Source organism: Pygocentrus nattereri, chromosome 1 (genome assembly GCF_015220715.1).
Source record: "Pygocentrus nattereri isolate fPygNat1 chromosome 1, fPygNat1.pri, whole genome shotgun sequence".
NCBI classification, from domain to species: Eukaryota; Metazoa; Chordata; class Actinopteri; order Characiformes; family Serrasalmidae; genus Pygocentrus; species Pygocentrus nattereri.
In genome coordinates this window covers 50,083,499-50,100,674 of record NC_051211.1, presented here as the reverse complement: position 1 = coordinate 50,100,674, position 17,176 = coordinate 50,083,499, and the positions used below count along the sequence as shown (strand labels likewise).

The following is a 17,176-nucleotide window of genomic DNA, read 5'->3' as shown; positions in this document are numbered from 1 at the left end:
ACTTCTCATCAAATCACTTCTTAAATCCTAATAATCTATCTATGCAGAAGTTCTGAAAAACAGGTGGAATATCTCTTTTGTGCCAAAAGTCCTATTTTTTGTCTTCTAGTCTTTTCTATAAACAATATGAAGTCTTTTCTATCATTTTCCCGTAAAAAGATGAAACAGTTGAATGTTTTATTAAGTGGTGTAAGTAAATGTAAGAGTGAATATGAGTACATGTTAAGAGTCCCGTCCTCACCAAGCCAGTCGTTGAATTTCTTGACCTCGCTGGGCAGACCAAGCTCGGTGAAGTCTCCAGCATGCAGTAAAACGTCACCGTACGGCATCTGAATGGTGTCTGTGCGTGAGTGTGTGTCCGAGATACACACAAAGCGAGTGTAGCCAGGGGGCTTAGGGGTGTCATGCGGCAATGGATCAACCCTGAGAGAAAGCAAAAGAGTGAAACAGACAGAGAGAAAGAGAGTTTATGAAGAAATAAGAGTTACATTAAGTTCTCTGGCGGATTGAATAGTTGCAAAGCAGCGGCATGTCTCTAGAGGAGAGAGGGAGACTTTTGAATAACAGTGGCCCACTTTAGAGCAACTGCTGCTGGGTCAGCCTACCTGCACCACACACATACACGCACATATAAAAAAGGCAGGCGAGTAATGATAAGAAAATGTTCATTATCCATATTGCAATGAACACAAACACAGACCACATATGACTGTATTTTTGATCAGAGAACACTCCAAAGTTTCTGATGTTTGTTAAGAGTGCATATTTGTTTACACCACTGTTATAACTATATATGATTTGATGCAGTTAGCGTAAATGAACATTCACAACTATAAACAACAAAACTGAGAAAATAACAATATAATTAACTGTGCACAGTAAAAGCACTCATCAGTACACATAAATCCTGTCACGACAAATCAATGCTAGCTGTGGTTATGGGTCATTGGGAGCACTAAGTGATGCACTGGCCAGCTGAGCATTTATGTGGTCATGTGATAGATTCAAGCATAAATATAATAACACTTTGTGTCTGATAGTTTAGAAATAACACACCAGTAAGCCTTCTGGGTATTATGATTAAGATCATTAAGCTGAAATGTGGGGAAAACAGACAGAAATAAAACAGAAAACACATAGCCCTAAATTGCACCAGATGCAAGCACACATAATATATTTCTCCCTCACATGGATACACATCTGTAGGGAAACAGCAAAAAAGACAGAAAAAGTAGTGAAGAAAAAATATAAAAATTGTTCAGGGATAATGGAAGAGATGAGGAAATAACTGCAAGCAAGTGTAAAAAAATCCAAAGGGTCTGGAAAAAAATGGACACACGCACTCATAAATCAGATGAAGACAAATACACAGAGGCGCAAATTATCAATGCATATTAATGCCGCCTTAACAAAACCTTACATCTCTGAAATGGAAACGCTGCAGGTAAGTAACAAACTCAAATGTAAACTAATTTCATTCCAGGCAAATGTGGACCACATCTATCCTTTTCGGTCCATTTATCATTTCACACATGCACAGTGAAAAAAACATCAGAAAATGTTTTGATATTTTCAAACGACATGTATGATAGCCTTACATGTGAACATGGGGCGGCTGGAAGCGTCCCTGGTTGATGTTGTAGAAGGTGAAGGCTTGAGTGGGGTTGGCGCTGTACTCATCCACTTCCACCACTCCTCTCACTCCTCGCTGTGTCTGCTGCTGCTGCCGCCGTGCAGCCATGATCTCCGAGAGCGTGAATGCCATGGCAGCACACATACACACTCACACCCACACCAACACCCACTCCCACACACACACGCACACAAACACACACAAGCAAAAGCTCACTCAGCTCCTTTCAGGCTGGTCGTAGGTGTGGGCGAGTGGAGCTGGGATTCAAAGCCAAGAAGCAGATCAGTCTTGGTGTTCAGCAGCTGCCCCACCGCACTGTTTCTCTGCTGGGACAGGGAACCTGCATGATGAACCGCTCCTGTTCCACTGGGAGAACTGCAGCACCTGGAATGCAGAACAACATGTCACATTTTAATAACTCCTAAAAAAAAAGGAGTCTAAAAGAGAGAAAAAGAATATTGTGCAAAGCTGAACTGGACAAGGTTGCGATGACACTGAGAGACACGGCGGACGTCAGCACATTTCCTGGGCAACGAAATATGACATCCCACACAAGGCCATGGTAACCGAATGTCACATTTTCTACACATGACAATAGAGCGCCTATGCTTCCCGAACTACGGCTGAAGACTCTACCGCACTAAGAAAGAGAAAATTGTTCAAGGTGGCAAACAAGAAGAACCAAGGAGAATCAACTGGCATTCTGCACAGAGAAAAGAAGATGTAGTTTGAAAAGGAATGCATTCTTTCTTCACATCTCATTCAGTCATTCTAAACTCAGGAAAACCTGACAAAATATGATGTAGTAAGGCCTGCAGAAAAGTGTGTAAAAACGGTATTGTATTCTGGTAGTCAATGGAAAGCATTCAGTTCAACTAACATTTTTGTCAGTAAAAAATGAATTCAAACAATCCATCTTTAGTTGCTGTTGTTTTGGATAGAAATCATCATAGAAACGTCCACATTTAGATACCATTCAATAGCTTAGGCTACTTGTTAGTTTAATATTCTCATTTCAGTAGCATCGTCCAAAACAGCCCTGCTGAAAAAGGACTAATAGAAACGATTTCGATTAAAACATAACGGGTTTGCTTTCTTATAGCAACTGTCTACTGGTTTCCAAGACCTCTAGTTTCTTTTACATCACCTTAAGATCCCATTAGCAAACCAACAAATGCACTTAGAATCAGCCACTGATCCCCTGTTAAACCATTAAGATCCTTTACATTGTGAAATTTAAAAAGTTACAAATTCATAACAGAAACACATTTTTTCCTGGGGTTTTTTTCAGCAGGGAGTCAACAAAATTTGACTTTAAATCATTTAGGAGACGTGCTAACTGTACTAAAGTACGACCAAACCTGATAAACGTGCGAAAAAAACGGATAAAAGTGAAGCTGAAGTTAGCTTCTTGTTCGAATTTTCCCGTTCCACCTTAAATGGTGCAGCAGTTACATTGTGGAGCCAGGCGGCAGAATGTAGTTACCTGCGCCTTTTAAGGTGGAACGGGAAAATTCGAACAAGAAGCTGGCGAATAGGAAGCCAACTTCAGCGTCGTTCGGACCGAAACGCTGACACCATTTATCTGACATTTACCCCTGAATCCATTTTCGCCGTAGCTACTTAACTAACTAACTAACCTCACTAGCGCGTCGGTTGCCTGCCGTTAACACAGCTAACGTTAGCCAACACGCTTAACCGCGATTACGGACAGGTCGGCCTGCCTCAGACCCCACCGGAGGCTCGTTTCAGCTGTCAGTGTGCCCCCTACACATGTGTGTCAACAGCGAGTGATGTGTGGAGTCCGTGTCCGCGGCGCAGTGTCACGTACCCGTGCTGGAGGAGCTGGACGTCTGAAGTCCCGCAGAGCCGTTTGGTCGAGGAGGAAAACGACGGTTGGAGTTTAAACGCGTGGAAGATTCCAAACGGGCGAAGCGCGCGCTGCACTATTTGAAGTTGAGCTGAAAGGCGCGTAGAGCGAGCGTGTGCGTGTGCGTGTGAGAGGCTCTCGCGCTCAGACACTCCCCCTTCGCTCCAGCCCTTCGTCTCTGGATCTTTCCACCACCAGACTGATGGGAAAGAGGACGAAATTAGCGAGGGGCAGGCGGAATAAGCGAGGGGCAGGCGGCTTCTCCCCTACCCAGAATCTCCTCCCAGCCGGACAGAGCCACATTTACATGCTCCCGCTCTCCAGACCACTTGGCCAGAGTGACAAAGGCCTCAGCTCTATTAGTTATTTATCTCTTCCCAAATAGCTCTGTGCAGTTCTTACTTCAAACTAATGCGTTTAATAGGAACTGTTAGGATTAAACCCTGATGGGTCTGGTGGACCCACCGCTTTATTGTCTTTTTAAACCAATACATCCATAACAATTAATGTAAAAACGTCACATGTTTAAAATATCACCAGTGGCCTGCGTAGGGGTCTCCTTTAGCAGCTGTAGCCAGTCAGCAGCCTGTCCATGGTGTCCACCCTCACACACACATAATAATAATAAATCAAAGATTTTTTTTGTTTGGTGAACATTGAAAATGGGTCCCACGCCACACCACACCACATACAGCACCACACAAGGATTAATGGTTACCATCAGAGACCACTCGCTTCCAGTAGGACACCTTTACAACCCATTAGAAAAATATAAAATGCAAAAGGAATCAGTTCTAGAGCAGCTGTTATACGATTAGACTTCTTTAAACTCTAACCCAGCAGGAAAGCACAAAATACAACTCGAGGCTTTTTGAGGCCACCTGGAAGAGCCAATAGAAACTTTTAATAGTTTCTATTTTTTTTTTCAGCATGGCAGCATGGCCTGGTCACCAGCAAAGCCAGCATATATTGTGTTTTGGGTGTCAGTATCTTGGTCAACCGGCATGATTGTGCTGGTGACCAGCGAAACCAGCACCAGGCCAGCCTAGGTCTGTGCTCTTTTCATTCAGGCTTAAATCCTTTCAAAAACGACGAGTCTACTCAGGAATAATACCGTGAAATACTTCAGCTATATATCAGCTCCTCCTGTGCACTCTTAAAATGATGGTTCTTCAAGGGCTCTTTAGTGGGCCCAATCTTCTCAAAATGGGGCTTTTCTTAAATTTGCTCTTGAGAAAGAAACCGTAGAACTGTTTACACCTTTGAGCTCTTGAGTGTGTAGATTCTGTTCTTACCTAAGAACAAACCCCAAATAAGAAAACACTGGTGAATGCCAGAATCTTCATGAAAACTGCAGACGTGGATCTTATATAGAAATTCCTTTTTAAGAACGTTTGGCGAATGAGGGTCATTGGCTTTTTATGGAACCATGAATCCCCATAGAACTTCTTGCATGCTTAAATGGTTCCTGGCCTGGTGAAATGGTTGTTCAGATTGATAGAGAATGTGTTGTATGTGGTTCTGTATGGAACCTTTTGAAAATGGTTCTATATAGTATTAAAGAAGGTTCTGCTATTTTTATGATAACACAACAAAAGAGTCAAAAAGATTTCTATATAGAGCAATAGACAACATGTTCTCCATCAATCTGCAGAACCATTTCATGATGCAAAGAACCATTATAGCATGCAAATGAGTGTTCATGGCTTTTGTTTAGAACAGGCCCTCGAAGAACGATCTTCTAGAGGGTATATAAATATGTAGATATGATGTTGTGTTCAAGCCTTTGTTCAAGTCAATGCAGATGAAGGCCACTAACATCATACATTAAAGAGGAGTTCCAAGGCAGCCATTCAGAGTGGTTTGATGTGAAATGGTTCATTGTAGATAAACTTATAGACTCAGATTTCTTTGCAGTGGTGGTGATAGGAACCAGAGGTTGCAATGTCTGCAGGGTGAATAAGGTCATTTTATTTGCTGTTCAAAATGACTAGTAAACATACACAGCTCATGAGTTTTTGTATGTAAATTTTAATAATGGGAAAATAGTGGATGGTTTGTCAAAAATAAGTTTTAATGGCTACTTCTTTGCTTTATAATGACTTAGATGTTTCTCTTGGCAAGGATTTTTTAAATAAAAAATACTTACCGCAAAATAATCATTAAACAATGTCAGGCAACTTAACCGTTTATATAATAGCTTTCCACGAGGGAGCTTTCAGAGGCATTAAATGCTTTGGAGGTCAGGTTCCTGTCACCACCACCATGAACGAGTCTGACAAGTTTGACATTTCATATCAAACCTCTGTGAATGACTTCACATCTCAAGATATAACTGTGCCGAAAATTAAAAGTGAAATATTGGTGGACTTTAATACTCATGCTGCTTTGCATTTCTGTCACACTATTCAGGGATAATATAGACCTCATAAATATGTATGAAGTTAGATTAACTTCAGCTAATGTTGATCACCCGCGTAATGCATATTCATATAACATGTTGGCCTAATTAATAAACAGTTGTTATGTTTATTATTATTATTAAGCTACACAATTCCTCTACAGCTATCACTGAACAAGACTTCTTTAGGTTATAATGGAGGCTAAGTAGCCACTTGCCCTACTGAAGGCCTGCTCATATGTGCTGACTTGAATGTTCGTGCTTTTTGTTAGTGCGCACTGCGCCCTTGTGGTAACACTCAGTAATTACAGGTATATTTACTGCTGTACCGACTGTAGCCACACGGTGGCGACAGATACTAAAAAAAAACTACACACCTTATATTCAGTGTAGCCCAACACACACACACACACACACACACACACACACACACACACACACACACACACACTTTCTAAGCCGTTTCTCCATCATTGACATTTAATAATAAAATACAATAATAGAGCATGGTCTAATTGTAAATTTACACAAAAATATGAATCCTGTAGAAATTCCTGCAATATTGCTTTAGATTTCCTTCTTAAAGGCTCACATGTACAGGATGATGATGCATAAAACAACAGTTATATTATTTTAGTTGAGAAAAAAAAAATCATGTGCACTTATAGTGGGCCGAGATAACCACTTGCATGGAAAAGAAGCCGCCAAAGGATAGTAATCATGCAGTATTTGTCATCAGATTTTTATGGAAAGCATAATTTATGTCAAATTTCAAATTTGCAAAACCTGTTAATAATATACAATGTTAGATATTAAATTTTAAAAAGTGTGTCCGAATGTTTCCACCTCATCATAAATCCAGTCACAAAAGGTGATCAACTGACCTCAAAAAGGTTTTGGTGGAATTAGTTCCAGAAATGCAGAGATTAGATTCTGAATCATGCAGAAATAAATCCAGACTTTACCCAGCTATAAAGAATCCATCACACAGTATATGCCTGAGTTGCTATCATAGGAAAAAAGAGCACAAACACAGTGGTGGGTAGGGCGCCTTAAAACCCCACTGCTGCGAAATTCACCTCTCATCTACTGAAGTGAACTGAATAGAGATGAAAGTATTAAACTTAGAAAATGCTCAGAAAAAATGCAAATCTATTAAAAATTGGAGCAAAAGTAACTAGTTACTTCCCACTTCTGCATGCGCGCACACACACACACACACACAAACACACACACACACACAATTATAAGCACACAGCTGTGGAAGACAGTTTGAGGTTTGTATGATTTATTATTAAAATGAGATCTTAACAAGTTTTGTCTCTTCTCTTCACTCATTTCGCCTTAGTCCTGGGATTGCATTCACTCTTGTTGAATCACTCTTATCCACATGACAGTACACGAATGAAAGCATAAATACATCCAGACCTCTGTAAGAGTCTTGTATGCGTTTTGCATGACAACACAATGAACAGACATGTTACTGCCTCTCTCTGCTGCAGTTCTACTCCTTCTGACAAGGTAAATATTAACTTAATAATCTAACAAAAAGCAAAACATTTGTACATCATTTACATATTGGTAATTATAAAGCTTACAAAGCCTCACCAGCAGCAATCTGAGCCATTCTCTCCATCTGAAGGCCAGTCAGAGTACTTGCGTATTCGTGGGAGCATTGTGTGAGAGAGTGTATGTGTGTATGATGAAGAAGGTATATTCATTTGTAACGTATGCATATGTATGAGTCGTGTCTAGAGCACTGGTTCTCACCCGTAGTCCTGGATTGCCGGGGCCAAGCACAGTTTTGTACTGCCTGCTGTAACGTAACCAGTTCAGCTCTGGAAAGGTTCCTTAATTAGCTGATCAGAGTAAAGAAAAAACACTACAGTGGTAGAGCTGGGGTATTCCAGGATGAGAGGCGAGAAACACTGCCCCTAGACCACACATTCTTTTCTTAGACCTCATTCCTAGTACCGTAGTAATGTTTGTAGTAAGTAGACAATTTAGCAAAAAAACAAACAAAAAACAAACAAAACGAAACAAAAAAACAATAAAAGCAAGTTAGCAACAATCAGAGGATTTTTCACAAAGCATGACTACTCTGTAACCATAACACAGATATGAAAAGGATTACTTGATATGTATGCCTGAGTATGGATGTATGAGCTCAGTTTTATTTGTATAGTAACTGGTGTTCCCAAAAAAGCAGTGATTTCCGTGTTTGTCCAACCAACCTGTGTTAACACTCTCCAAGATGTTAGGAATATGGATAAACTGAAGAAATAACATGTATAAGTGCTTATATGAAGCAGCTTTAAAGTGACATCTCACCCCTCCTGTCAGGCCCAAACAACACCACAGTTCACACTATAGACACTGCCAGAAGAGGCAAAAATGTAGATACGTTCACATCTGTGTTAGCACTGTCACTCCTCACGCTGTATGTGCTCATAGGTTTATGTTCCCTAAGACTCTCTGAGAAATAACATCAAGTTTACATCTAGGCTTAAAACTGAACCTTTAAAGCTATCAGATATATTAGCTGGTTAGTAACCCTGTTCTGTCCAATGGCACTAAAATTAGCTTAGATATTACTGAGTCTCACGCTGATCACTGAATGTTGCTGGCTGATACCAATGCAGGGAGACAGGTAGCTTGATGAAAATGGGCTCATTTGACTTTACTGCATGTAGAGGGCAGTGTTGTAACATCTTAGATTTAGTTTCGACACAGGCAAAATTATACTCTCCCAGTTTCCATGTTGGAAACCACCAAATTCCAAGAATAAACTAGGTAACAGCTTATTTGGAGTGGTCCTTTGTAGATGGTTAATAAAGTCTTAGCCTATTATCAGTAGCACATCAACAGCATATCAGTGAAGTAGAAGTAGTGAAACATCTGAATACACTGAGTGGGTTTACATGCACTTAATAATCTGATAACTGCAGAAAATCTGATTTTGTCAGTAATCCAATCCACATGGTTCCATCCACTTGAGTAATCAGATAATGGAAAACTCTGAGGCAGTAACTCTGCTTTGCAACCAGCCAATAGACTCACAGAAGACGTGACGTAAACGTAACGTAAAAATGAACATACATCATCTAAAAGATGGATATTAAATCCTTTATTTCACGTTTGGTTTCAGTGCCACTCCAAAACTGTTCTGTTGCAATCTTGCCACAACGCTGCTGATGCTACCATCTGTTCTTGCACATGTGCAGACTGAGAAATCTGAGAGAAATCAACTGATTACTGAGGTAAAATCTAGCTTTCTTTATTGGATTTCTAGATAGGAGTATGGTGTTTACATGTCCATTTGCATAATGGGATAACTGCAGGTATCTGATTATGATTGGACTATTGAGTGCATGTAAACGCACTCACTGAAGTAAGCATCTTGTAGATGTTCTGTTGATACATTAAGTAGATGTCTTCCATTACACAAAACCTAACCTTAACCAAAACCCAACCCTAACCCTGGCCCTGATCCTAACTCTCACATTAACCTCAACCCAGAATCGAATCCTAACCCTCATGTGTTGTTGACACGTTACGGAGAGTCTGTTGAGTGTTTGTTTCATGTAAAAAGGACCACTCAAAACAAAGTGTCACGACGAACTATACATGTATTGATTTTCAGTTCTATGCTTGTAGACAGAGCATGCTATCTCGGAGAAACCAGCTTTCAAACAAAATCAGAATCCCCACATATAAACACAACACCTTACTCATGTAAAACACCTGCATATCGTACACTCAGAAACGTACTCATGTTTGCACACATTTATAACACAACCACACACCTAAATCCTTCCTTGATGAGCCTAAAAGCAAATAAACCTTCATATACCACGGTGATCACTCCAAGCTCTCTAATCATGAAGTCTACAGTGAGAGCCATTTGTGCTTTATACCCTGTGCATAGCACAACAAAACTGTCATTAATGTGCATGTTGTATATAATAAGCATGTTATAAACCTAATTACACGTTATTCTGCCCTCACTTTAGTCAGTGAACCACCATTCACGCTCACACAGCCTATGCAAGCAATACAAACATTGCCTTTAATTACTGACAGTGATTGCCACTATAGTGCCTCAGTTCTCAAGGCCTCAATTTTGGCAGGACCTTGTATGAGTACATTACTCTGGTTTTATCTCGGTAACTAATGACTGTGAATGATCACCATTGACATAATTGCACAGTCATGTGACACCGAGGTCAATACTAATAAATTAGTATGGGGCAAATATAATGTAGGACCTGTGTGAACGTTTTTTTTGGAACCAGGTATTCAGGAGAGGTGAGACTTCTTTTTTTTTCCTTTATCCCTCTAAAAGTTTCCATTTCAGTCAGGAGAGAGGAGCGATCGAGACATCTCTCGTTTCTACAACCAAAAACATTTCTATACAAACACAAACATAAGAAAACAAAAGTAACTTAGAATTTTCTTTCCTACAGTTTACAATATAAAACTCAAGTGCAATTAAAGTTCCAAATATTAGTTACAAAACATAAATGTAACTCTATAGTAACCCTCTGTTACTGGCAGGTAGTCTTTTTCTTGCTATTTAGGTTTTTAAATCTATTTTTCCGGTGAAATATCGTTGTTCACTGTCAGTCCATGTTCAGAACAGGATTGTGACTCCATCCTCCATATTGAAATGGTTTTGAAAGAAATCTTTAAGTGCACCAGTCTTTCCAAAAAAGCAATCTTGTGCACGTCTGGGGCATGACTTTCAAAATAACAATATATATCCATGTGTGTATGAATGTACACCTGCACAGCATAGGCTTGCACATGCTTCTTAACACACATACATATATACATGCACACGTACATACATATACAAATATATAGATATTAAACAACCAGGGAGTGGGTCTCTGCGAGTTGTAGCACATATAAATATTTAAAAGCATTAAAAAAAAGGAACAAAAAGCACAGAAAGAGAAAAAAAAAATGGAGAAAAGAAGTCAAAAGGAGACTCCAGATGAGAGGTAGGAGAAAGGCCAGACCTCTTTCTGTGGTAGCAAGGCATTCTGGGATCTAGCTAGCGAGCTGAATCGTGTGAGAGGGAGAGAAACAGAAAGAAAAGCAGAGGAGTATAGGAGAAAGGAGGCATTTGAGAGGAGAGGATGGTAAAGTGGGTTTGGGAAAGAGAAGGGTTTCAGATTTTTATTTGTACGGCCGTAGAAACCTGGTAACTTTGGAGCGTAGCAGCTTAATAAAAGAGCGTGGGAACATCTCTTTGGACTCTTGAACTGTGTACTTGAAATAGTTATGAGGGTGAGCCAGGACGTCAAACAGAGCTTTAATCAGCTTCTTGTCCTGAAAGAGAGGAAGGAAAAGCACTCTGGCAGCCATTCTGATTCTACAGTTAGACCAAGACCAAGCTGAAGCTGCCTAAACAGCACAAATGCTGTCCCAGGCCTAGTTTACAAAGACAGTTACATCTTAAAACTGTACTTAGCCCATCACTTAACCCTTGTGTGGTGTTGATGTGTTTTTTACTCGGTGGTCTGGGGGACCGAGCGCATTATTTTTATTTAAAACTCAATACAACCATAACAATTTATGCAAAAATACCAAATGTTTAAAATACCACAAGTGTCCAGCGTAGGGTTCTCCTTTAGCAGCTGTAGCCAGTCAGCAGCCTGTCCCTTTTGTCCTCCCTCACACACACACATAAACTAACAGCAGGCCCTGGGTTCAGCCCAACACCATATGTGTAATATAAATGTATAGGGGGTGAACAGTATGAAGGCACTGAAAATCAGTTATTTTATATGTCCTTCACAGAAAATGAGCAAAGATCAAAGAATCTGAGGTTGAAATAATAATAAATTACCATTTTTTTTCTTTTGGTAAACGCTGAAAATGGGTCCCACAGAACCCAACACCACACTAGGGTTAGATGCCATTGCTTTTACAGTACTCGATACATTATCTGGTGGCAGCAGCGGTTTCTGACCGTGACACTAAATTACTTAAATATGCTTTGTGTCTGCAATAGAATTCTCTGTGTGTTGGGTTAAGACGTGCTGACATATGAACCACTTTATACCACTTTACAGATTTTTACAAATTAGTTTTAGGAAGTGTCATTATGAATAATGCAGTTCTCATGTGCTGAGATTAGACTTTAACTTTTGAATCGCTGCACTTGATGATAAAATATATAAAAGTCATATCTCACTTTTAAGATCTCCTGGTGATTCTCTGATGCATAGAGACGACCATCTCGAACAATATCCTCTATGAGCTGCTGGTAATCCTCTGTAACACAATGTTTTGCATACATTGACAGAGCTTGCATGTCAAATCTTCATATTTATATTTAGAACACTGACTGATATTAAAGATGAAGAAAAGTCTGACCATCGTAGGTGACGTAGGGCACTTGAAAGCCCTTCCCGCTGTTGCCCTCGTTGGACTTGAACTGGATCCAGAGCTTACGGGACCGAGAGGTGAAAGCAATTGGTCGCTCGTAAGTCTGACACGTCTCATAGGTTGTTACTGATGTGGGCTGAGCTAATAAAGAACAGGGAGGAGGCAAGTAAGTGAAACTGCCTGATTGTGACTGGCTAGTTAATTTACTCTCTAACAATAATCACAAAAAGTGACTGAAAATGACTGAACACCAAGTTTAACGGACAAGCTGTATGAAAAACCTACAACTCTTCCTCATGACAAGCACATCCCCACATTCATCCTCAATGGGGAGGAAGATCTCAGGCACCACAATGAGGATGCGTCTCTTATTGGGGGGGTTGATGGTCCAGACACAGTCCACATTAGATGGGTAGTCTCCTGGGTAGTTGGGGGACTCGATATAGCCCATAAAATCCCCCAACTCTCCACCACACATTTGATCTAAAGAGTGAATAAGTAAATAATTTTAATACGGGGTCTATTGTAGGATTTCAGGCAAACACCTCACCATTCAAACACATACCATGCACAGTCATGTAATGCATGCTGGTGCTGTAGCACTCAAGCCCTAAACCTCTGTTCTACTATTTTTATTGAATATTCAATATTCAATATTGGCTATTATAGGGAAAAAGGCCACTGCTCTCTTCATTCACTGTACTGAGAGCATGTAAAATCAAAAACATGTTTTTAGGACAATAGATTTGTGAGTGTGCACTTAATAATTCTTTAGTGACTACTAAAATTTAGTGAATACAGCTGGTTCTAGTTGTGCAACTGATCTACTATGGCCTGCTATTTAAATGATGTCACCCATAAAACTGTCGAATTTGAATACCCTAAGGGGTAATACATAGATCCACTCATAGCATATTCAAAACGTTGTACATGTAAGAAAAAACAAAGTCCTTTAAGTAAACAACCTATCAACGATTAAAAAAAACGACACATTTTTTAAAAAATCAATGCAGTCAATTTTGTCTATAAAGTCTATATAATGTCGGTTTTCACTTTAGGACAAGCCAAAGTTTTACTAACTGATTTGGGACAGTTCCTAGATGGTTTTAGAGCAGGTTCAGGAGCCAGGCAATATTTAGTTAACTTCATAATTTTTCCAAAAATTAGAAATCAGACTTAATTTAAGATTAAAACTGGTTGATAATATTGCTTATTGTTACCTGCTGTGCAAAATTAATGCAGAATTAACAACATTAACATGCATTTCTAATCTTTTTTGTTATATTCTCCAAATATAATATCTGGTCTTGGTCTTGCCTCAATCTCATCCGCTCCTGCTGTTGATTCAGACTAAGCTACTAAAAGGTCTTGTCCTTGACTCAGACTCCATATTGTCCAGGTTTCAGTCTTGACTTAGTTTCGCCTCTAATTTAAGACTACCAATGTAATATTCCAGGGGTCGACAACATGTAGTTCTGTGGATCTTTTATAGCTCTGCTGCAGCTCTACAGCACAAATAGATTTTTAGGTAAAAATAAAATAATCCTCCTCCCCAGTAAATTAAAGCTCTGCTGATAGTTCTACACAGTTTTAACAATAAATGGTCTTAAATGATGGCGATAATGTAGAATTGCTACAACTGCTAATTCACCCCTTAATCATGAAGGTTGACTGCTGATCAGCATAGCAACACAGACAACAATCTGGCCTAGCTAGTAACTAACGAAAAGGCAAATTGAAAAGTTCAATTTAAGACAAACATCGATAATTTGGAGATTAATGGACTTATTTGCATTCATAATCACCCCAGCTGGTTTCCTAATACGTTTAATCTGCAATGAAAAACTGTCAAACACTAAAAGTTACAAAGGTGAAGTCAGCTTCTTGTTTAGCAGCTACTTGAGGTTCCACCTTCAATGGTGCCTGCTTGGAAAAGTTTCCTGCTGGAGATGCAAGAAAAGCAGCTATAGCTGAGCTAAAGCTAAAAGCAGAGCATAGTATGTCTGCGTTTTCATTTATATTATATTTTTTAGCCTATACTAACGAATTAGTACATACTGAGACATATTTACAGCCAAGATGGTAAAATGGACATAAAATGTTGAGGCTCCCAAGGTGGTTTGATTTTTGCTGAAAGGACAAAATGGCTCTTCTTAACATTTGGGTTGTACTATGCATATGTGCTGCAAACAACACTTCTTTGGCAGTTTTTTAAAAAATCAGCTATTTTTAGTGATATATCTGTAGAATCACACATGACATAGCCTTACTCTTGCAGTGGGACACGTTTGTAGCACCATCAAAGTCAGTGGTGGTGTTTCCAGGACAAGTGATGCAGTAGTTTTGCCCAAACTCAGACTGGTAAGTCCCAGCAGGGCAACGGATACAACGGTGAGTGGTGGAGTTGTAGTAGTGTCCTGAGGCACAGTGTACTACACAGAGATAAAGAAAGCAAGAACACGATTGAGAGTTTGACAGGAAGAAGGAAAAGCAATATTAAATAGGTAAAGCAGGAAAGAAATTGGGGAAAAAACAGAAAATGACTCAAATAAAAATCTGCTTGGTAATATGTGGTTGAGTCAAATACGGTTTGGGGTGTGTTACCTTTGGCTTCACAGTCTCTAAAAGAGGTACTACCAATGTATTTGGTCATAAGTCCTCCTCCACAAGGGAAGCAGAGTACACGTCCCGGCTCTGGCTGAAATGTGCCCAGTGGGCACTGCTGACATGGCCGAAAGCCATCAGCAGAGAAATGACCAGCAGGGCACTGACCTACAACCAGAGAGTGGAAATTCTCGTCACTTTTCTCATATACCCGTACAAACTCCTTAAACTGCAGGCTTATTATTCATTTTTGTAATATTAAGACTTATTATTCATTAAGTACTATAAATGTTTTGCTAAATATGAAACAGACAAAGGTTATGCAGTCAGTAGATTGAGGAATTGAAATGCTGGCCCAAAGGGGCTAATTTCTAGATTTCAGTGAATGTGATCTAAAGTCCACAAGGGTGCGCCAAAGTAGTCAAATTGGGTCCATTTTAAAAAAAGTTCCAGCTGCTCCAAGCTCAAAGCTAATCATTTTCCATCCTGCTTGCGCTCCCTTGAGATTACCAAAGCAGCTTTCCTCTGCCTGAGAGAAGTCCCTAAGTCTAAATAGTAACATAAAATCTGATTTTCCGTATTGATCTTGCACTTCAATTGATTGGGTGCAGGGATGTTCTGGGGGTCGGGGATGGTGCTGCATTAATCAGCCCCTATAATCAATGTTATGGTATTACCATAACAAAGCAATTCATTGATTTGGCTTAGTCAAATGTGTCTCCACATGTGCACACACACACCTCCACACTCAGAGACATTCTTGGCCCCCACAATGCCCTGGGACTCCGTACTAGGGCAGGGCTCACAGGACAGTTGGCCTTCCGTGTCTTGATAGGTTCCTGGAGGGCACTGCACACACTGCTCTTGCTCACCGCTGTAGAAAGTCCCTACACTGCAGCTGACTGGAAGACAGACATGCGCAGCACAGTCACAAATACAAGATCTATGCATTCTTTCGTTTCAGATACTACCTCCCAAAGGACCTACCGCACTTGCCGTCTGTGAGGACCTGCCCCGTGCTGCAGGTCTCAGCTCCCTCTGACTGTCGGGCAGCACGCTGGGCTACCTCGTATGCCGTTCCCGAGAACTGAATATAGAACTGCTGCTTGTTGATGGACTTTCTAAGGGTTCGTAGAGTGTTCTGCAGCCTTTGCTTCGTCTTCTCCCGCACACAGTCCACATTACACGATTCTGCCAAGCCAAAAACCAAGAAACATTCATTACATTCAGTTTTTGCTCATTCAAATTATGGATAAGCAGTAATGTTGAACTGATGCACACATGCTCATGCATACCTGAGGCCTCCTCCTCCTTCATCTCCATCTCAAACTCAGCAGTAATGTGCGAAACCTCCTTAGAAGGAGACTTTCGCCCACGCCGGCGCTTTTTAGAAGACTCGCATTTGAGATTCACAAATGTCACCTGGCAGTCCTCAGTGCAGGGGAACTGACCTCCTGAGATAAGGACGTAAGAGGGACAAAGAGTGTCAACGGTAAAAAAGAGAAGAGGTTGAGACTCAAGAGTGGGACACAGGCAGGGCGTTTAAGGTGATAATTGAGGCACTACATTATGCTGCATGAAAACTCATTAAAGCATTTACACATCTAATAGGCTTGGGAAAACAGGGCTGGATGGCTCACCTTGCAGGTTCTGCTTCGCCACATCTCGGTGCTTCTCTTTACTGCGTGGTCTCAGGTGGCACTTAGCGTCCTTGATCTTAAATCGAGCCTTCTGCTTAATGGGCTGCACCAGCGTCTCTGACGGACAAGAGAAAGGATGAGCTTGCTCGTTCACTCATATTTCAACATGCCAAATAAACATCACTTAAACATCGAGTCTCAAGGACGAAAATGCTGTCTGTTTCGCAAGCTAAGCAGATACTGCTAAAGTATTCTAAATGTGAGAACCACTAAAGGCAAGGAGGTGAACTGAGGACAGGGCGTGCTTGTGGTCGTCTGTGGTCATTCTAGAAGAGTCTCAGTGTGTGCTGAGAATGCTCTTTGGGACAAGGCAATAAGGGCAACAGGAGCTCAGGTCTAAACCGAACCCCGTGGGGCTTTACGAACGGCTCTACGTTACTTTCTCTCTTCCGCTCTTACACACACATGCACACGTACAAACGGTATGATGTGAACTATGAGTGAACCATGTGTGTAGCGTGTTTCTCGCAGGCCTACGCAGGGCTTTCTGGAGCGACTGCGGTCGAGTCCAGCCTGTGTATTTCATATCTGTCAGCAGACAGACAATCAGCCAGAACAGTGTCATTTAG

At 40.6% G+C, this 17,176-nt stretch overlaps 2 protein-coding genes across 4 annotated transcripts in view; both read right to left on the bottom strand.

Moving 5' to 3' along the window:
• The window catches only part of mpped1 (metallophosphoesterase domain containing 1), a 39,226-nt gene extending 35,505 nt beyond the window's left edge, over positions 1–3,721 (bottom strand). The window contains exons 1-3 of one of the 2 annotated variants that reach the window (XM_017698894.2): positions 3,465–3,721; positions 1,599–2,017; positions 242–423 (exon numbers count right to left, since the gene is read on the bottom strand). In XM_017698894.2, coding sequence (XP_017554383.1) covers positions 242–423; positions 1,599–1,777 — 361 coding nt within the window. In that variant the 5' untranslated portion in view covers positions 1,778–2,017; positions 3,465–3,721. The remainder of the gene's footprint in view (positions 1–241; positions 424–1,598; positions 2,018–3,464) is intronic. The other variant, XM_017698895.2, reaches the window with a different exon arrangement.
• Positions 3,722–8,921: 5,200 nt separating this feature from the next.
• The window catches only part of scube1 (signal peptide, CUB domain, EGF-like 1), a 108,782-nt gene continuing 100,527 nt past the window's right edge, over positions 8,922–17,176 (bottom strand). For both annotated transcript variants that reach the window (XM_017698897.2, XM_017698898.2), the window contains 10 exons: positions 16,548–16,664; positions 16,203–16,361; positions 15,895–16,098; positions 15,648–15,809; positions 14,908–15,075; positions 14,574–14,735; positions 12,589–12,786; positions 12,292–12,444; positions 12,110–12,189; positions 8,922–11,241 (listed from right to left, as the gene is read on the bottom strand). In XM_017698897.2, coding sequence (XP_017554386.1) covers positions 11,089–11,241; positions 12,110–12,189; positions 12,292–12,444; positions 12,589–12,786; positions 14,574–14,735; positions 14,908–15,075; positions 15,648–15,809; positions 15,895–16,098; positions 16,203–16,361; positions 16,548–16,664 — 1,556 coding nt within the window. In that variant the 3' untranslated portion in view covers positions 8,922–11,088. The remainder of the gene's footprint in view (positions 11,242–12,109; positions 12,190–12,291; positions 12,445–12,588; positions 12,787–14,573; positions 14,736–14,907; positions 15,076–15,647; positions 15,810–15,894; positions 16,099–16,202; positions 16,362–16,547; positions 16,665–17,176) is intronic.